At 35.0% G+C, this 22,656-nt stretch overlaps 1 protein-coding gene across 2 annotated transcripts in view; it reads right to left on the bottom strand.

Moving 5' to 3' along the window:
• LOC149805961 (uncharacterized) overlaps window positions 1–22,656 on the bottom strand; it is a 129,805-nt gene that overhangs the window by 23,863 nt on the left and 83,286 nt on the right. Inside the window, exons 5-10 of one of the 2 annotated variants that reach the window (XM_089950753.1) lie at window positions 20,735–20,801; window positions 14,038–14,111; window positions 9,918–9,990; window positions 9,178–9,234; window positions 4,625–7,178; window positions 1,018–1,124 (exon numbers count right to left, since the gene is read on the bottom strand). In XM_089950753.1, the coding sequence (XP_089806879.1) occupies window positions 1,018–1,124; window positions 4,625–7,178; window positions 9,178–9,234; window positions 9,918–9,990; window positions 14,038–14,111; window positions 20,735–20,801 (2,932 nt within the window). Of the gene's footprint in view, window positions 1–1,017; window positions 1,125–4,624; window positions 7,179–9,177; window positions 9,235–9,917; window positions 9,991–14,037; window positions 14,112–20,734; window positions 20,802–22,656 lie in introns of those variants that run through there. The other variant, XR_016419832.1, reaches the window with a different exon arrangement.

Below are 22,656 nucleotides of genomic sequence, written 5' to 3'. Positions count from 1 at the left end.
TTGCTCATAATCAAATTCAACAAAAAGATTGATGATATAAATTTGCATACCATATCCAATCCAAATCTGATCTGAAATGAAACTTCTAGTGTTCACAAGCATGTGTCGATGGACAAATAGATGACCTAACAATGAAATTTCATTAAAATGAATAGCTGCCCATCTATGAACTACAGTTCATAGCCTAACAACAAAGATCACTGATAACACACTGAATATTTCTGTCAAAATTACACCTACACTGAAGATTTAGTAATAACTACCTATTGACAACAGTCAATAAATTATAATAATCTTTGGCATCATCGATATTGCTTTCAGTTTCTCAAATAAATATTGTCTAAGGAATCAAATCATTCTTTGCTATTAGTCAATCAGAATGCATAAATTCTAGCAAACTATTTTATACTATTAGTCCTGCATCAGCCAATCAAATATTAAGCTTGTTCAGCCAACAGGTTTGAGTGGGTGAGTATATTGGTGGGTGATTTGGGCATTTTATTCATCAGAATACACATATAAAGAAACCTAAGCTAGAGGTGTCTGGGTATAAAGTTCTAGAGGGTTGCTTGAACTCTAGAGGAAATGAATACCGTTATCCTGTCACTGTATTTTTTAGAGTTGTGATTGACTACTTACGGTAGCCTAGTATGTTTTGTACTAATTTTTGTTGCTGCAGGTGGGCACACACAATCAAGCATTGCATGGCATGATGGGAGATCTTATATTATATAAGGATATATTTTTCACATGTGAAAAAATAATCATATATTTTTCACATGTGGAAATATAGGCATGAACAAAATATGAAAATTATTTTGCCAATAAGTTTCTATATTTCACACTTAAGTATAAAATAAATTCAATTATTTGTAAGCATTGTTAAGCAAAACACTTCTGGGTGCCATTTTTCTTCTTTCTTGGACTTTTGTGATGTCATGCCATCATATATAATACAAGTTATAAAATGTTGCCAAGTGTTAGGATTTAATTTACAGAGGGCACTCTTGGACATACCTCTTTCAACTTGATATTTTCGGTTTGAATATGAGATAGTTTCTCTCTCAGTTTCTCATTTTCTTTATCCAGAGTACTTAAGCTTTGTTTGTCTTGTCCAACAATTCCTGGAAGGCAATGAAATGGATTATACAAAAGAGTTCCTGTCCAGCAATTCCTGTAAGGCAATGAAATGGATTATACAAAGAGTTCCTGTCCAACAATTCCTGTAAGGCAAAGAAATGGATTATACAAAAGAGTTCCTGTCCAGCAATTCCTCTAAGGCAATGAAATGGATTATACAAAAGAGTTCCTGTCCAGCAATTCCTGTAAGGCAAAGAAATGGATTATGCAAAGAATTCTATAGATACCAAATATTGGTCTTAGTGATCATTATCCTATTTTTCTCACAAGATAGGTAAAATGCAAGACAATAAAAATACACACAAAACTATCACTTATACATTGTTCAAAGATTTTATTGAAGATCAATTTCTGGAAGACATTACATAAAGTTCCATGAAATATAGTCCAAAATTTTGATGACATAGATGAAGCTCTGAGTGTGTGGACTGACTTATTTATGGATGTAGTCTCTAAACATGCACCACTGAAAGTATATAGGATCAAGTATGAAATCCAACTTAATTGACTTGCTACTAAACTCTTAGATGATATGAACCATGAGACCAGAGACCAATTCGAGGCTATGAGAAGTCTGATGGAAAAAAGTAACACTGCATAATAAAGAGAAAGCAGAACCTTACAACTCTTTACCATGCTACCACTGTACAAGAAACACCTTAAAACTCTTCAGCATGCTACCACTGTACAAGAAACACCTTAAAACTCTTTACCATGCTACCACTGTACAACACCTTAAAACTCTTTACCATGCTACCACTGTACAAGAAACACCTTAAAACTCTTCAGCATGCTACCACTGTACAAGAAACACCTGAAAACTCTTTACCATGCTACCACTGAACAATAAACACCTTAAAACTCTTTACCATGCTACCACTGTACAAGAAACACCTTAAAACTCTTTACCATGCTACCACTGTACAAGAAACACCTTAAAACTCTTCATCATACTACGACTGTACAAAAAACTCCTTAAAACTCTTTACCATGCTACCACTGTACAAGAAACACGTTAAAACTCTTCATCATGCTACCTTTGTACAAGAAAACACCTTAAAACTTTTCATCATGCTACCACTGTACAAGAAACACCTTAAAACTCTTTATCATGCTACCACTGTACAACACCTTAAAACTCTTTACCATGCTACCACTGTACAAGAAACACCTTAAAACTCTTCAGCATGCTACCACTGTACAAGAAACACCTGAAAACTCTTTACCATGCTACCACTGAACAATAAACACCTTAAAACTCTTTACCATGCTACCACTGTACAAGAAACACCTTAAAACTCTTTACCATGCTACCACTGTACAAGAAACACCTTAAAACTCTTCATCATGCTACCACTGTACAAGAAACACCTTAAAACTCTTCATCATGCTACCACTGTACAAGAAACACCTTAAAACTCTTCATCATGCTACCACTGTACAAGAAACACCTTAAAACTCTTTACCATGCTACCACTGTACAAGAAACACGTTAAAACTCTTCATCATGCTACCTTTGTACAAGAAAACACCTTAAAACTTTTCATCATGCTACCACTGTACAAGAAACACCTTAAAACTCTTTATCATGCTACCACTGTACAAGAAACACCTTAAAACTCTTCAACATGCTACAACTGTACAAGAAACACCTTAAAACTCTTCATCATGCTACCACTGTACAAGAAACACCTTGAAACTCTTTACCATGCTACCACTGTACAAGAAACACCTTAAAACTCTTCATCATGCTACCACTGTACAAGAAAATCCTTAAAACTCTTCATCATGCTATGACTGTATAAGAAACACCTTAAAACTCTTCATCATGCTACCACTGTACAAGAAATACCTTAAAACTCTTTACCATGCTACTATTGTACAAGAAACACCTTAAAACTTTTCATCATGCTACCACTGTACAAAAAACACCTTAAAACTCTTCATCATGCTACCACTGTACAATAAACACCTTAACTCTTCATCATGCTACCACTGTACAAGAAACACCTTAAAACTCTTCAGTATGCTACCACTGTACAAGAAATACCTTAAAACTCTTTACCATGCTACCATTGTACAAGAAACACCTTAAAACTCTTCATCATGCTACCACTGTACAAGAAAACACCTTAAAACTCTTCATCATATCACCACTGTACAAGAAACACCTTAAAACTCTTCATCATGCTACCAATGTACAAGTAACACTCTAAAACTCTTTACCATGCTACCGTTGTACAAGAAACACCTTAAAATTCTTCATCATGCTACCACTGTACAAGAAACACCTTAAAACTTCTTCATGCTATCATAGTACAAGAAACACCTTAAACTCTTTAAAAAAAAGACCTGTAACAGTTTTGCTAATCACTTAGTGAAGGCAACATCACTTTAATTTTAAAACAAGATTAAATAAATTCTCATTAGGTCATCCCTCTAAGTTCAATGATGTTTGCTATTACAATTAAAGCAGCAAAAACTGTAATCTACTTAAATCTGTCAATCAGTTATTTCTACTGGTGATTTTCATTGGACCACAAGCCAATTTCATGCCATCTGGGAATCATTTGCTTAATCACCAAGTAACCAGTTCATCACGGATCCAAGCACCTAAGCGATTTTGACTATCTGATATGCACAAATTCATATTGCAGCAATTTGGAAATTTGTCATAAAGGTTTGGCTGAATTGTTTATATATACTTAACAGTGCTCTTGAAGTATGTATGCAAATTGACAAAATCTTGAACACATTGATATAAAGATAATAACCAACCCATATTAGAACTTACTTTTCTCCACTAGTTTCTATATTTAGAAAATTATATTTTTTGGCAAATTAGCCAGCTGAATTAGACATGCAATAACTCAGTCAGAAGCCATAACTACTAAACTCAAATGAATCAAATATAATTACAAACTGGTACTGTTAAAAAAGTTTTGGTTTGAAAACTGAAAATATCCTTGACAAAACTTATCTTCAGTAAGCACATCACTACTTTCACATCAAGTTAAGCAGTCTTTAATTTTAGAAGACTTTCTCTAGCAAAAGGAACATCCCTACATTCAGAACAATTCAAGCAATTGTTGACTTTAGAAGGTTTTCTCTAGAGGTACATCCCTACTTTCTGATCAATTTAAGCAATCTTTGACTTTAGAAGCCTTTCTCTAGCAAAAGGTACATCCCTACTACTAAAGTTTTTCTTATTGGCATAAAGTACTGGGATGGAATAAAGTTTCTGGAAAGGAAACGTATTTAATCTGAAAATGATCAAAAATGCAATTGTACAAGCCTACTGAAAAATGAGATGTGTAGAACACTATGTCTTGCTGCAGACAGCATTAAGATATATGTTATATGACTTTCACTTTTTAAGCAAATCTTGGATAGGCTGTTACAGACATCATCACTGCCAGAAACGTGATATATATGTTTTGATAATCGCTAATACATGCAATATGAAAATCAAACTATCGTGTACCCTTTAGCGTGATGACAGTCTCCTCCAGTTCTTGTGTCAGGTCATCCTGGTTACTCTTGCTGTTGTGAAGGTTTTCTTCCATTTCCTTAAGTCGTAATTCCATTGCTTCTGCTTTTGCTTTCTCTCTCTCAATCTGCGACCTTAGTTCCATGTTTTCTGCCTGAGATTTGGTCAAGTGAGCACGGCAGTCATTGAGCACTTCAGTTGTCTTCCCCATCTTTTCCTTTATGTCCTTACTGGTGTTGTTCAACTTTGCCTGAAGAATATCTAATTCCACAAGAGCTGATGCTAATGCTTGTTTAAGTTCTAGAATATCATCATCAGTCAGGTCATCCAATGCAATCAAGCTCTTCCATTTTGTGTACTTCACAATATCCACATTATAATCCTCGTCCTTGATAGTGTTTCCCCAAATCTCTTGAGTGACATGTCGCACTGGACTGCTGTACCCTAAGTTTATTTGCCGAGGATTGTTAGCTGGTGAAAAGGAAAGTGTTCCATCTGGTTCCTCAGTTACAGATGTTGAAAGATCCTGCAGACTCATGACATGGCCAGATGGAGACAGAGTTCTTCTGTTAGATGGTGATCCAGAACTTCGTACATCTCTGTTAGATGGTGACATGGATCTTCTGACGGGAGAGAGAGATGTGGATCCACTTCTAGATAACCTATCAGGTGAAATGCGCTTCCGATAGACAGAGGGAGATCGTGATGGACTCCTACTGCTAGACCTAGGTGATAATGACCAAGCCCTGCCAAATGTTTCTGAAGCTCTGCTTCTGGTTGGGGAGTAGTGAGTGTAGCCATTTTCTACATTTGAATTCAAGGTGCTGTACCTGGCCTTGGCTCGAGAACTAACCTGACTAGGACTTCTATCCCTGGAACTAAAATCCTCTGTGACTCGTGGAGCCATATGCCCTGGGCTTTTCTTCTGTTCCATCACCTCAATTTTGAGCTTCAAGTTGTCTATCTCATTAGTGAGATAGCGGATCAAACGTTTATCTGGATCTTCAGTTTGGCTGGTCTCCATCTCTTGACTTGTAGCATTGTGACTTCCAGAGAGATAATCTAGTGAATACTGCCTATCAACCTCAGCAAGAGGAGAGTTATCTAACCTTTTACGTAGGATTCCTATATGAGGCATTCGGTCCCTAGCCAAGGGTGAATCTCTCCTCTCTTTCAACCTGGTTTCATCAGGATCTGATTCCTGGTTTGCAACAACATCTAAGATTCCCCTTGGTGGACTCTTTTTCTCACCCATTCTTAACTCCCGGGATACAGTTCGACCCCTACCTGGAGTTTGATCAATAATAGAACTAGGCTTCTTCAGTGATGTTTCGTTTATACTCCTTGAAGGATCATACAGGTTTCCTGCCTGACGGGATGCCTCAAGCTGTTGGATACCAACATCCATTGTCTGATGAGGCCCAATAAGATCCCCATTCATCTTCCTGTCCTGGAAGCTGGCCTGGGTCCTAGCACTCCTCAGTGCCTCCAGCTGCATGGCCACATCCTGACTCTGGCCTGGAACCATAAATTGGGGCAAAGACTGCCATAACTGTTGAGGAACTGCAGCTCTGGGTTGGGATTGCTGATGAATTTCCTTTGCTATATCCTCATCATCAGACTTCATAGGATCATTGTCTGAACCAATACGGCGGACCCTGGCTTCAGCCTCAGACCATTCTCTGTCACCCTCACTAGCACTGCCAGTCAGGACTGGCTCATCAGTCTCCATTGGACCCACTCTCTCCTGGCTGCCAGACCTCCACTGAGCCTTCTTTTGTTTCTCCAGCTCCTGCTTTTTCCTTGCTTCAGCCATGATGCTCTGTGGGCTCCTAGGTCTTTTGACCTTGTTCAATATTTGTTTGGCCCCTCTTGGGGACTCAGACCTGTCTGTGAACCCTGCAGTGGCTTCTGGTGATTCATAGCGTGGAAAATGTTCTGAAACATCCTGACTGATGGTATCCATGATCAAACTCTGAGCTTCTGGATAAATCTGATGATCCTCAGGAGAAATGGACTTCTCTTTATCATTAGATGACTGAAGTGATAGACCTGATGAACCAGATGTCCAATCAGATGTATCCTGATCAAAGCCGTCACCCTTGGAGCTCAAAAATACTACATCATCAACCCTCCAAGTACCTGGTCTTTCCTTTGGTTTGAGACTTAGTTTTTCTGTTGCTTTCGGGTCTGCTTTTTCATCTGCTTTCTTTGGAGTTGGAAAGCTTTTAAACTCAGAGCTATCAGAGGTAGAGGTTTTCCGCACAGGAATTCCACTTCTCTTTTCTTCACTTGCTGACCTTACCCTTCTATACTCATCAGATGACTTTAGACCAGGTTTTTCTTCACTGAGTGACCTTGTAATCTTCCAGTCCTCTCTGGAAGATTGTGGACTTTCCTCCTGGCTTGAACAAGGACTTCCTGTGACTCGGGAAACTGGTTTGGGAATATGACTAGGCTTGAGTTGGGACACAATGATGGAGGGAATTTCAGAACTCCTCTGAGGACTCTCTCCTCTAGACCCCCCTCCTGATAGGTCTTTGACCTGCTAAGAAAAAGAAAAAAAATGGTCACCCCAGAGCGGTATGTATTCTAAGAAAAATGTTATTATCATAATAATTGTGCACCAAACAGGATGAACCTTTATGTATTCAGAGCTTCTTCAAATAAGCATCCTTCTATTTTCTTATATTGTCTTAAAGGATACTACGGATTCCAAAAGTTTAAAAGTTATCAATCTTATCAAAAAAATGAATTTTTGGTCAATATATGAATCACAAGTCCAGCAAAGTAATACTCATAAAAACTCCAGCAAAGCATTATTCATAATTTATAACTAACTGTGGTCACAATGAATCACAAATCAGGTAAAATAATTTTGATAATTTATAACTAATTTTGGTCACTATCAATCACAGGTCAGGCAAAATAATATTCATACGAAGTCCAGCAAAGTAATATTAACTGTGGTCACAATGAATCACAAATCAGGTAAAGTAATATTGATAATTTATAATTAATTTTGGTCACTATCAATCACAGGTCAGGCAAAGTAAAATTCATGATTTATAACTAACTGTGAACTATATGAATCATGGGTCAGGCAAAAAATTATTCATAAAAAGTCAAACAAGATGATATTCATAATTTAGAACAACTTCTTGTCACTTTGAATCACCAGACAGGCAAAGTAACATTCATCATTTATAACATTTCTTTTCAAATCACTAACTTTGTTAAGTATGGTGTACAATTCTAGTAGGAGCCTTCATAAATATGCAGTGTTTTTAGGACTGTAAAAAAAACCCACAAGATTATAAGAAAAACATTTGACTGACCTTTAAACACTTTTTTGCTGTACATGACTGCTGTAAGTTTAGAATGAGGTTATTTAATCTTTTGTTTTTGCAGGCAGACTGTGAGATTTCCTTTGGAATAGGCCTGAAAGTAATGCTGACCTCTGGGGTTTAGACAGCTACGTAAAAAATTGAAGAAAGTTAAATATATCCATACAGCAGTCTGTGTTTCAGCCATTTCAATGCTGATTTAACACTATAACTTAGCACAAACACTTTGGTTGAAAAGGCCATCTGCTAAGGAAATTTGAATGTAACATCAAATACATAGCAATCAAAAAGGTCATTAGAAGTTGTCTATATTGACTATTTTATCTCATGTTATATTCATGGACATTGTAAAATGCAGTCCATTTTTTATCATGGCTCTTATTTTAGTACATCTACAAGTCTTAAAGACAAGAAAATGTGAATAAACATAAAACCAACATCATTCTGATTCACAGTAAATTAACTGTTTAGTTAGCAGGCTTTTCTAATGTGTGGATGACTGTCAAGTTGATGTGTCATTTGCTGTCATGGTGAAGGGATAATTATGATCCAGCCATTTTTTCAGGAAGTGTCATGGATGGTTACTACCAATTGCTCCAAGATGTTAACTTCCCATGTACCAAACTCACTGCCAGAAAACATTTGATGCCAGGTCTCCAGTTAGTCTAAATAACGGCTTGGACAGAAGAGATGATTTCATACCGGTTTGTGTAGGTTTCTTCCTTACCTCAAGCCATCCACAAAGCTCAGTTAACTGTCAAGAACTAAAGTTACTGTGATAACTTATAAGAAACAAGCTGATGGACATACAGACAGATAGACAACATCATAACATATTAAATTGTGTCTTACAGTACTCAAATAACAATGAAATATAATCATCCAATTCATCTCAGCATGGACCTTTCTCCAAACAATGCCATGTTGTGACTGAAAATCATTCATATTTCAAGAGAAAAATCAAAAGAAAAAAGCCCCAAAAATGGTCACTTTAACAGTGATTCAGACATAATACATTGGTTTCAGTTTAGCTTGAAAATTTAAAAATTTTGGAACACCTTTATTAAAATAAATTTTAACAAGTTTAAATGGAAAGGTGCCAACTCTGAAGCAGTGTCGAAGTAAAATTGTTATGGTTTTCAGAATCAAACAAATTTTAGTTAAACAATTTTAATAAAATGCAATTACTAGATAAATTACCTTTCGTTTTGAACTCTCCAGGCTTGCAACTGGTGATTCAGCAGATGTATCCCCTACCTGTAGTGAAAACAGTAGAATGGTGAAAACAATGTCAATCTGATGTGCATGCCAAGAAAAAAATTAAAAACACAACATATATCCATACAGATGAATGGTTCCATACAGATGAATGTATCAATACAGATGAACCTGAACAATATAGTAAAACAGAAAAAAGCTAGGTTTAAAATGCAAAGGTCAAATTTTGTCAGAAAATATTGAAAATCAATAAACAAACAAGCTATCAAAAAGAAATTTATCAATGGAACACTTTAGGAGATAAAAATGAAGGTTTCTTGTAAAATAGTTGAAATCCCTCCATCACATGATCCACTTGTTTGTGTTACACAAGAAGTAATACTGATTTTGACTATCTGAGTATCTGTTTTTTAAAATTACTTTGGGACTATGTCTGTTATTAATGCGCCAATAGAACTGAAACAAAATGGTGTACTAAGGAAAGAAAGTTAGAAATACTCAACACATATAAAATTACAACAGTCCCTTACCGTAACAATCCTAACTATTGCAAATTACAATTTATTAAATCACAGAAAGCAGAACAAATAGACAAAAAAGTAACAAGCTATATGAAATACCTTGTAAAATTAAGGTAATCATGTTGACACCAAATTACATTTATAATGATGGTCTATTATATACAAGTATCTATCAAAGGTCAGAAAATACAAGACAATCACCTTTCTTCTTAACAAAGACACATATATCATCAACGTGTGCTCATCTATCGTTCCATCACATACATCACTGGCACTAAAACAAAAGTAAATTCTTAAAATATGTGTAAAATGCAATCATCAGTGATATATACATGTACCAAACATTTTCAAGTAATTTTGGGCTAATTAGCTGATATCTAATATTATGATAATGGGTGATTTACACTGAGCTGATGCCTAATATTATGATAATGGGTGATTTACACTGAGTTGATGCCTAATATCATGATAATGGGTGATTTACACTGTGAGTTGATGCCTAATATTATGATAATGGGTGATTTACACTGTGAGTTGATGCCTAATATTATGATAATGGGTGATTTACACTGAGTTGATGCCTAATATTATGATAATGGGTGATTTACACTGTGAGTTGATGCCTAATATTATGATAATGGGTGATTTACACTATGAGTTGATGCCTAATATTATGATAATGGGTGATTTACACTGTGAGTTGATGCCTAATATTATGATAATGGGTGATTTACACTGTGAGTTGATGCCTAATATTATGATAATGGGTGATTTACACTGTGAGTTGATGCCTAATATTATGATAATGGGTGATTTACACTCTAAGCTGATGTCTAATATTCTTATAATGGGTGATTTACACTGAGCTGATGCCTAATATTGTGACAATGGGTGATTTACACTCTGAGCTGATGTCTAATATTGTGATAAAGGGCAGTTTAATATTGTGATGATAATTTGGATTTCATGTTTTTTCTGAGGCAAGTATATCTAGCCACTGATGGGACCAGTTAGGTACTTTGTAATATCCAATTAAGTTGGATTTTCAACAATTATACGAAATGTAGTATCAGCAAAAAGATTAAATGATGTCTGTACATCATTCTGTAATATCATTTACATATACTAAAAGCAATAATCGTCCTAGAATTATTTCTCAAGTAAGTCCTGTATTCATTTTTTGCAAATCTAAAAACTAGAAATTCATAACTGTTGAAATTATAAATAATTTTCTAACCATTATCATACAGGTTCATTCCATACCAAATCAACCAAAATCAAAAATCTTTCCTGATAATAATATCCAGTTTCCATTAAATTGATTCCATCTGTGTAAATTATGACTGCATGCAATATTTCTAAAAGATTCCAAATACTTAAGAAAATATGGCCAATTGAAAAGGGGAGGGGTAGCAAAGTTTTTTTCACTCACAAACTTGTTGGTTTATAATAGAGTATTCTCAAGTGCAAGTAACTTTTGTTGTCATACATATATATCAGGATGAATTTAAGTACACTATATCATAAATGTCAACTTGTACGGTTTACCCATAATTTGTATGTTTTTTCCTTTTTCATCACTGTACAGCCGTACAACTGTTTCGTATAGTTTTTCCATACAAAAGTTTTAATTTTTAACATTTTTTTTCTTGTTTTGTGTGCAGTTGGGACTCAGGGCATAATTTTTTTTTAATACAATGAGAATTCAGTGAGACTAGGGTGGCCTGAAACAAACAATTAAATCATACTCAATACCACACTTTTCCTTTGATAATGAAACGAGTTTCATTCATGGTTCATGGTGTGAAGATCTTGTCATTTATTGCTCTGAAATTTGATGCTCACACAGATTTCTAATATTGACTAACTACCTGTGGAAAAATTTTCTTACTTTATACATTATTATTTTATTATTTATACTTATTACTATCAAATGCATAAAGTTTGCATCAATTTTCATACTGTACATAGTGTGGCAGTCATGTTGGTGTAACTGTTATCCATCCAACTTTTCTGTGTGGAGATAAAGTTGATTTATTAAAATTTGTAACAATATACTACTTAAAATTAAATAATCTACTGACTTTAGCAGTCACATTTTATCGTGTTATGGTTCTGAGTTAAGTTTGTCAAATACAAAATGCAAACAGGAAGATGCATTGCCATAACAATGGACAAAGTACAGATACTGAGTTACTTGAAAATATGTAATACTGCCAATTTATATTGAGTTTGTGACCAAAATCGGCACGCCATATAGCAAATTCAAAACTTTTCAAACTCCAGATACACAATTTAATACAAACGATCAACAGCTTATGAGGTATAAACTTCTGGACTGCTACTTTGTCAATTTTTTTTATTTCTAGATTTCAATTTTTGGATAGCTCCTGGCTTAATATCTTGGGGTTTATGGGGAAAAATATAAATTTGTAACATATTTGTAATTGGGAGATCTTCTTATATTACATGTCTAATATAAAAATTTTAATTATTTTTTTAATATTTCTCATCTAGTTGAAATATTCCATCCATCAAATAGCTGAACCTAACTCAAAAGAAACACAAGCCAGAAGACAATGACTGAGGTTGTGAGAAGTTTCAGGCAGATTGGATCAAAGTCTTCCCTGGCCTTGTAGATGTATCCAAGTTAGGATCTTTACATGCTTTTAACCGCTCCGGTGGCCAAGTGGTTAGAGCGTCCACCTCAGATGCGGGAGGTCGTAGGTTCGATCCCTGGCTGAGTCATACCAAAAAACAAAAATGGTACTAACAGCTGCCTCGCTTGGCACTCAGCATTAAGAGGTTAGTGTTGGGACTGGTCGGCCTGGTGTCAGGATAATGTGACTGGGTGGGACATCATGCTACATGTCTGCGGCATGATGCCCCAGTGCTAGACATTATTATAAACTGTCACACTGAAAACATCGTAGCGATACGACTGAAAAATTGTTAAAGCTACGTTAAAAATCCAAAACCACACACACACTCACATGCTTTTTGTAAAATATGCAGTAAAGACATTAAAGTGGTGGTGTCGAGTATATATGATCTGGAGGAACACTTCAGGACAAAACTGCATGAAAGAAATTTTGAAATGAAGAAGGAAGCATCCATCAAAAGCTTCTTGGCTCAGCCAAAGCAGGAAGATGATAGTGTTATAAGTAAAAGGAATGAAATAAAGTTTCAGAAATGTAAATAATTATATAAATATGTGTCATAATACTTTGTGTATAGCATTTGTTGTTTTAAAACTTGATCTTATATAACTGTATGAATACATTTTTTTGTGTAAGGTTTTTTGGTCTTTGTAAGGTTTTTATTGGTCTAGTATACAGGTTTTCATCTCAAGGGGTCGACACCTATGCTATATGTTTGTGATCAAGGGAAATGTGAATCTGACTTCAGACTTTCATTATCTCAGATATGTATTCATTACTGTTTCTTTATTCATCTTCAGATTTTAAGGTAGCATTCCACACAGTCATTGTAAAGGTTCCTAATGGTTTTAATGTAGCATTTTAAAGTCCTTGTAAAGGTTCATATTGTTTCTTGTTTATTTAATATTACATTATTAGAATCTTAACACCAAGCTGAAAGTGACATTTTCAAAGATTCTGCCATATATTATACCTGCAGTGGATTGGTTATGACTTCTATTTATTAAGTTGTTTTTAAATAACTAGTCATTACACAAATGTTAGACAATAGGTGTACATGTTAGACAATAGGTGTATATGTTAGACAATAGGTGTATATGTTTAGTGCTGCATATACTACTGTTACAAGATGAATGCATGTAAAACTTTAACAAGAACTATGAATAAAGAATAAAATGATGTACAGTCAGTATATTTTTTCTTTTTAAACCTGTGGAGTTCAAACTTGAAATAAACTGACCCTCCTACACCTGTTATGTGAGACCACTTGTCTTGTGAGAGTATTTTGCTGGCAAAAGGGTTTTCTCTCAAACACAGGGTTTATTGTAATGAAATGAAAATTTCTTATTGCAATATTTTAAAAAATAATTAGAGTGTAGATACCATTTTCATATTTGCCTTGCTTCAGTGATATTTTGCTGTGTGACACTAAGGGTTTTTTTCTCAATAATTACCTAAACCTTCAATAACAAGACTGACATCCCAGATAGACCATGGGAAGTAACTCTGTTTGACTTTAGCATGTGCTCATATCAGATCAATAGCTGCTAGCTATAGAATTATATCAGGCATTCTCGTGGTGTAAGTAACCATGACAACAATATGTTTCTGTCTGATGCTGCATAAATACTTACATCAAAAACACTAAAAACTATACTTACTTGATGATGTCCTTTTTAATTCCAAATCTATTTTCAACTGTTTCTAGGAGGTACTTCAATTGTTCTTCTTTATCCTGAAAAAGAAATGTTGATCATAATTATTCCACTAGAAATGTGCCTACAAAACACTGATGCCTCTGTTGATAGGGCACAATTGAAAACAATGTGGTTTATTTTGCACACTCAGGCAAAACTGTGTATGAAATAGGGTCCATTACCAGTGGCATCACTAGGGCTGGTGTCACCCAGTGCGGTAACTCATGGTGTCACCCCCATGGAGTTTTAGTCTTATAGGTATATTGACACAGTACATGTTAGCTGGGCATAAGAAAAAAGTTTTTGTGGTTGTAACTAACGACAGGGATAATTTAAAAAGAAAAAAATTCTGCTGAAACACTGCGCAAAATTTTTATAGACAGTCATTTTGGTGTCACCCTCTGATGGTGTCACCAGGTGCGGTCCGCACCCTCCACACCCATCTAGTGATGCCACTGACCATTACACAGTCAAATTTTGATGGGAACAAAGTGAAAATATAAAAAGAACTCTATCATGTTACTGTTAAGCCTCAGGCCAAATCTGAATAGTCATCAATACTTTAAAAACAGTTATGAAGCAGGAACAAGATTCATCTTGTATAAGACACAATAAATAGGTCAAATTAAATGTTAGCAAGGTTTTTGTAATAGTAAGCCTCATGCATATGCAGATTTTCTTAAAAATGTAAGAAATTACCAAAATTGTGATGGCTAGGAAAGAAATTAAATGGACTTGTGAACATTACTGGAATTAAGGCTGGATCAAAAATATTAACAATAATTAATATTCTAAACATAATAAAAAAGTAAATATTCATTTTGATATTGAAAACAGACTTAATTAAACAATTTATTTCAACCTCTATTTTTCACATTAGGCAGTGTGATCAAGCAGGTATAATTTAAGGTCAGGAGGTCAAATCTTCCTGTGCTTATAATGCAATAAATCCTGGTGACTCAGACTGACCTAGCCCTACGTGTTTAGCAATGCAAAAGTCCTGGTGACTTGGACTGACCTAGCACTATGTGGGTAGAAATGCAATAAATCCTGGTGGCTTGACTGACCTACCTCTATGGGGGTAGCAGGCAATAAATCCTAGTGACCTGGATGTGGGTACCAGCATCTACATGCAAATCATGTTGGCATAAACATAAATATTTAGCCTGTTGAAGCTTTGAAATTCACCATGCATTTCTCTCATTCATCACAGTTAATTTCTCAGGAGTGGGTGAACTAGTGCTTGTGGTATTCCAATCCTTACGTTGTCTCGACAATGTCATTCGAATCAATATCAGATGGACCTTATCTCTGGTTTTGCAAACATGTTTATGTTAGTATGCACAGTATTACAGATTGTGTCGACTCTTGTGTAATTCATATTCAAATGTGTCTATGGAATAATTCATTCTAGTCAAATCATACTGAAATGTGACCCTTGCATAATTCATTCTAGTCAATTCATACGGAAATGTGACCTTTGTAGAATTCATTCTAGTCAAATCATGCTGAAACGTGACCCTTGTAGAATTCATTCTAGTCAAATCATACTGAAATGTGACTGGTATAATTCATTCTAGTCAAATCATGCTGAAATGTGACCCTTGTATAATTCATTCTAGTCAATTCATACTGAAATGTGACCCTTGTAGAATTCATTCTAGTCAAATCATATTGAAATGTGACTCTTGTATAATTCATTCTAGTCAAATCATGCTGAAATGTGACCCTTGTATAATTCATTCTAGTCCAATCATGCTGAAATGTGACTCTTGTATAATTCATTCTAGTCAAATCATATCGAAATGTGACCCTTGTATAATTCTAGTCAAATCATGCTGAAATGTGACCCTTGTATAATTTATTCTAGTCAAATCATACTGAGATGTGACTCTTGTATAATTCATTCTAGTCAAATCATAATGAAATGTGACTCTTGTATAATTCATTCTAGTCAAATCATATTGAACTGTGACTGATGTAATTCATTATAGTAAATCATATTGAAATGTGACACTAGTATAATTAATTCTAGTCAAATCATATTGAACTGTGACTGATGTAATTCATTTTAGTGAAATCATATTGAACTGTGACTGATGTAATTCATTCTAGTCAAATCATATGGAACTGTGATTCCAGTATAATTCATTCTAGTCAAATCATTAAAATGTGACTGATTTTATTCATTCTAGTCAAATCATATTGAACTGTGACTGATGTAATTCATTCTAGTCAAATCATATTGAAATGTGGCTGATGTTATTCATTCTAGTCAAATCATATTGAAATGTGACTAGTATAATTTATTCTAGTCAAATTATACTGAAATGTGACTGCTGTTATTCATTCTAGTCAAACCATATTGAATTGTGACTGATGTAATTCATGTTAGTCAAATCATATTGAACTGTGACTGATGTTATTCAGTCTAGTCAAATCATACTGAAATACCTCAATTGCAAACAATATTAGTATAGTCAGAACAAATATAAGACAGAACCTTACATTTGTTTCTATAGTCAAGTATACTGTAAATTCTGTGAACCCTTATAAATCAATGTTCTAAATGTATGATTTTTCTTGGTTATATTCAATGTTATTTCAATGTAAACAAGATCTCTTGAAAGGATTGGTGCTCTACTTTTAAAAATAATGTCCAGGAATGAAGACCTCTGAAGGGATTGATGTTCTACTGCTTGAAAATAATTTCCAGGAATGAGCAATAATATTTTGAAATTAGCCCTTGTGGCAGCCATACTGAATGAAATATCAGCACCATTTTCATTTATTACAAACTAGATACCACTAGAAGACTTTCTGTGACAATTGTTATAACGACCATCCATTCAGAAAAATCTAAGCGCCAAGAATTATAATGAATTCATCATGGCATCCATATCTTAAGTCAGATCAGCACAATAGTCATTCAGGACTAACTAGATACCATAATTAGTCTTCTGGTGAAAACCCCATAATAATCACACTTTCATTTAGTATCTGTAGCAATAACGAGATTTTTAAAATAACTATTATGGTGGCCATACTGGATCTCAGATCAGTACAACTTTCATTTAGGAACAATTAGACATCATAAGAAGTCTTCTGGTGAAAAATTCAAGTTAATATGACCTCCTCTCTAGGAGTAGTAAGATTTTCAAGATGGCTGTTGTGGTGGCCATAACGAACATCAGATCATGATGATATTTATTTAAGACCAACTGGACTCCAGTTTTCTCGTAAAGAAACCCCATGCTAATATCCCTTTCAGTTCAGGAGATGTAGCAATAACAAGACTGTCAAGAGGGCTGATGCTGTGGCCATATTGGATACCAGGTCAGGACCACTTTCATTTAGGACCAGTTAGAAATCCTAAGAAGTCTTCTGGTGAAAACCCATGTTGATGTGGCTTTTAGGAAGACTATTGGTTATAAGAGTTTAAAGATGGCTGCTGTGGTGGCCATATTGGATGCCTGAATGGCATTAATTTCAATTAGGAACAGTTACACCTTGTATGAATGGGTTTGTAAAGTTTCATGACAATCCTCTATGTAGTTTAGGAGAAACAGTGATAGCTGACATGTGCTAACAGATGAATGCATGTTGGACCATAGACAATAGAAAATGGTCAACAGACCAACCCATAAACTTGTTTAGTCTATCATCAGTAGAGCTTAAAAATAGGACAAACTAAAGAAATGGTGAGTAATTTGCTAATATAAATATACACCTGTTTCTCCTGTAGCTCAAGCCCCTACCTCCATGATGGAAAGGAGTCTATAGTAAACAAAACTGCATAATGCTTCCAAAAATAGTTTGAGTACAATGATATATTGCCATGCATGTGTGAGTACAATGATTGACTACCATACATAGTGTGAGTACAATGATTGACTACCATGCATAGTGAGTACAATGATTGACTACCATGCATATTGTGGGTACAATGATTGACTATCATGCATAGTGTGAGTATGATGATTGAATAACATGCATACTGTTAGTATAGTGATTGACTAACATGCATAGTGTGAGTACAATGATTGACTACCATGCATAGTGTAAGTACAATGATTGAATAACATGCATACTGTTAGTATAGTGATTGACTACCATGCATAGTATGGGCACAGTGATTGACTACCATGCATAGAATGAGAACAGTGATTGACTACCTTGCATAATGTGATTGACTACCATGCATATTATGAGAACAGTGATTGACTACCATGCATAGTATGAGTACAATGATTGAATAACATGCATGTGATTACAATGATTGACTACCATGCATAGTGTGAGTACAATAATTGACTACCATGAATAGTGTGAGTACAATGATTGACTAATATGTATAGTGTGAGCACAATGATTGAATAACATGTATAGTGTGAGCACAGTGAGTAACATGTATATAGTACAATGATTGAATAACATGTATAGTGTGAACACAATGATAGAATAACATGTACAGTGTGAGTACAGTGATTGAGTAACATGTATATGTGAGTACAATGATTGAATAACATGTAGTGTGCATACAATGATTGAATAACATGTATAGCGTGAGTGCAATGACTACCACGCATAGTGTGAGTACAGGGATTGACTACCATGCATAGTATGAGTACAGTGATTGACTACCATGCATAGTGTGAGTACAATAATTGACTACCATGCATAATGTGAGTACCATGATTGACTAACATGTATAGTGTGAGTACAGTGATTGAATATCATGTATAGTGTGAGTACAATGATTGAGTAACATGTATAGTGTGAGAACAATGATTGAGTAACATGTATAGTGTGCACACAATGAGTGTGTGTGTGTGTGTGATTTGGATTTTTAATGTAGCTTTAACAATTTTTCAGTCATATCGCTATGATGTCTGCAGTGTGGCAATTTATAGTGATGCCTAGCACTGGGGCATTATGTTGCAGACATGTAGCATGATGTCCGACAGTCACATTATCCCGACACCAGGCCAACCAGTCCTAACACTAGCCTCTTAATGCTGAGCACCAAGCAAGGCAGCTGTTAGTACCATTTTTGTAAGTCTTTAGTATGACTCAGCTGGGGATCAAACCCACGATCTCCTGCATCTGAGGCAGATGCTCTAACCACCTGGCAACTGGAGCAGTCATGCACACAATGATTGGGTAACATGTATTGTATGAGTATAATGATTGATTGAATAACATGTATAGTGTGAGTACAATGATTAGTTAATGTGCATAGTGTGAGCACAATGATTGAGTAGCATGTATAGTGTGAGTACAATGATTGAATAACATGCATAGTGTGAGCACAATAATTGTATAACATGCATAATGTGAGCACAATGATTGAGTAACAATGCATAGTGTTAGCACAATGATTGACTAGCATGTATAGTGAGTACAATGATTGAATAGCATGCATAGTGTGGGTACAATGATTACCATGCAGTGTGAGTACAATGATTACATGCAGTGTGAGTACAATGATTACCATGCAGTGTGAGTACAATGATTACATGCAGTGTGAGTACAATGATTACCATGCAGTGTGAGTACAATGATTACCATGCAGTGTGAGCACAATGATTGAGTAACATGCATAGTGTGAGTATAGTGATTGAATAGCATGCATAGTGTGAGTACAATGATTACCATGCAGTGAGTACAATGATTACCATGCAATGTGAGTACAATGATTACCATGCAGTGTGAGCACAATAATTGAGTAACATGCATAGTGTGAGCACAATGATTGACTAGCATGTATAGTGAATACAATGATTGGCTAACATGAATAGTGTGAGTACAATGATTACCATGCAGTGTGAGTACAATGATTAAATACCATGATTGACTAATATGCATAGTGTGCATACAATAATTGACTACCGAGCTTCATAGCAATCCATTGAAAACTGCAAGAGTAATTGCATTCCAAAACTTCTCATATATTGCATTTAAAGCTTGGGTTATAAAAGCCTGTCATGGACTGTCATTCCATCCCATATAAATCATACATTTTAAAGCTGGGGTTATAAAAGCATGTCATGGACTGTCATTCCATCCCATAGAAATCATACATTTTAAAGCTGGGGTTATAAAAGCCTGTCATGGACTGTCATTCCATCCCATAGAAATCATACATTTTAAAGCTGGGGTTATAAAAGCCTGTCATGGACTGTCATTATATCCCATAGAAATCATACATTTTAAAGCTGGGGTTATAAAAGCCTGTCATTCCATCCAGTAGAAATCATACATTTTAAAGCTGGGGTTATACAAGCCTGTCATGGACTGTCATTCCATCCCAGAGAAATCATACTTTTTTCTAGCTCAGAAAATCAAGATCAAATCCATTTTTTCAGGTCACTAAGGTTTTGAGCATCTTTCTAAATTTCATTATCCTAAGCTTGAAATATGTTGCTCTTTATGGTTATAAACACTGGTTCTTTTGGAATGCATCACAACTTGCATTCAACCAAACAGATACTGCAATCAAAAATAACATCTTGATATGAATTTATTCAGAGTTTATGCTGTTAGATCCTTTGAGCCTGTTAATGAACATGATCAACCATGAATATGATTTATATATGAGTACATATATGTTAATGAACACAATCAACCATTAATATGATTTATATCTACAAGTACTTACATTTCCTTTTACAATTACTCCAGCCTGTTTTTCCAGCAAACGAACCAAACAGTCTCCAGTACTCAAGCTGAAAATAAAATATTATTTTGTACTTAATTATTGCAGGACATACATAATGAATGAAGGAATATAGTCACTAGTCCATATTTGACATAGAACAGTCCATATCAACAAATAACATCATGTCACGCATGACCTTGCTGAACATAAAAGAACAAATGAAGGAATATGATCACTGGTCTGTGTTAGATATGGAGCAGTCAGTATCAGCAAATGACATCATGTCAAAGATGCTGTACAAAGAGAATGATGAAATATAATCATTGATTCATAATTAGCAGATGACATTGTGTTACAAACATCTCATTGCAGGATAAATCAAATGAATGAAGGAATACAGTGACTGGTCTATGTTACCAGTAGATATCAACTGGATGATGTTACACCATGCACATTGCATTCTGGGACATACAGATTAAATGAAAGAAAAGACCATTCAATTAAATAAAAGTAATAACTACTTAATGAAGTGGGCAATATCATTGGATACCGACTACATCTCAGGGTATACGTCTTCATATGGACCTAGCCTGAAGTGGCATAGGCCAAATCATCCATGTGAACCAGGTTCCATACCCAACAATAAGCGCTATTCATGAGTAACCATTTTGCTTAAACATAACACAACCACATGTAAAACAGAACTGACTTAAAGCTGCCAATGGATAATTCATAATTGATCTGAGTCAAAACTATTTGTTCTCCTTCTGATTTCTAGCAAACAACATAAAACCAATATGCTGGAACATTATCTGTGTAACACTTGGCTGAGCATGGGTAAATACATTCAATATTCCATACCTGACTGACCATTTTATGTGGGTAAATACAGCACAATATTCCATACTTAGTTGAGCATTTTACATGGGCAAATACAGTACAATGTTCCATACTTGGTTGAGCATTTTACATGGGCAAATACAGTACAATATTCCATACTTGGTTGAGCATTTTACATGGGCAAATACAGTACAATATTCCATACCTGACTGACCATTTTATGTGGGTAAATACAGTACAATATTCCATACTTGTTTGAGCATTTTACATGGGCAAATACAGTACAATATTCCATACTTGGCTGAGCATTTTACATGGGTAAATGCAGTACAATATTCCATACTTGGTTGAGCATTTTACATGGGTAAATACAGTACAATATTCTATGGTTGATGGCAAAACGTTAATAGTGGCATTTTACATCAGTAAATACAGTACAATATTTTCTATAGTTGAGGATAAAAATCTAATACTAGCATTTTACATGGGTAAATACAATAAAATATTCTATAGCTGATGGTAAAAATCTAATACTGGCATTTTACATGGGTGAATACAGTGCAATATTCCATAACTGGTGTTAAAAAAGTCTATGATAATTTTAGCAATAAAAATCAACATATTTGAATAGCATTAGCTATTCATTCTTTTGACAGACAATACCATATTACTTATTGTCTATGAGGAAAGCAATGATGACAGAATGCATCAATGTTGCCTTACAATAACTGGGCAAAGCAAGGCTTGGTAGGACTAAGTCGTGTTACTTATAGTCTAAGAGGAAAGCAATGATGACAGAGTGCATCAATGTTGGCTTGCAATAACTGGGCAAAGCAAGGCTTGGTAGGACTAAGCCATGTTACTTATAGTCCATGAGAAAAGCAATGATGACAGAATGCATCAATGTTGGCTTGCAATAACTGGGCAAAGCAAGGCTTGGTAGGACTAAGCCATGTTACTTATAGTCTGTGAGAAAGCAATGATGACAGAATGCATCAATGTTGGCTTGCAATAACTGGGCAAAGCAAGGCTTGGTAGGACTAAGCCATGTTACTTATAGTCTATGAGAAAAGCCATGATGA

Source organism: Sinohyriopsis cumingii, chromosome 2 (assembly GCF_028554795.1).
Source record: "Sinohyriopsis cumingii isolate HCF-2022 chromosome 2, ASM2855479v2, whole genome shotgun sequence".
In the NCBI taxonomy this organism is placed as follows: Eukaryota; Metazoa; Mollusca; class Bivalvia; order Unionida; family Unionidae; genus Sinohyriopsis; species Sinohyriopsis cumingii.
Note: the sequence above shows the minus strand (reverse complement) of the source record. Positions and strands in the feature narration are given on the sequence as shown.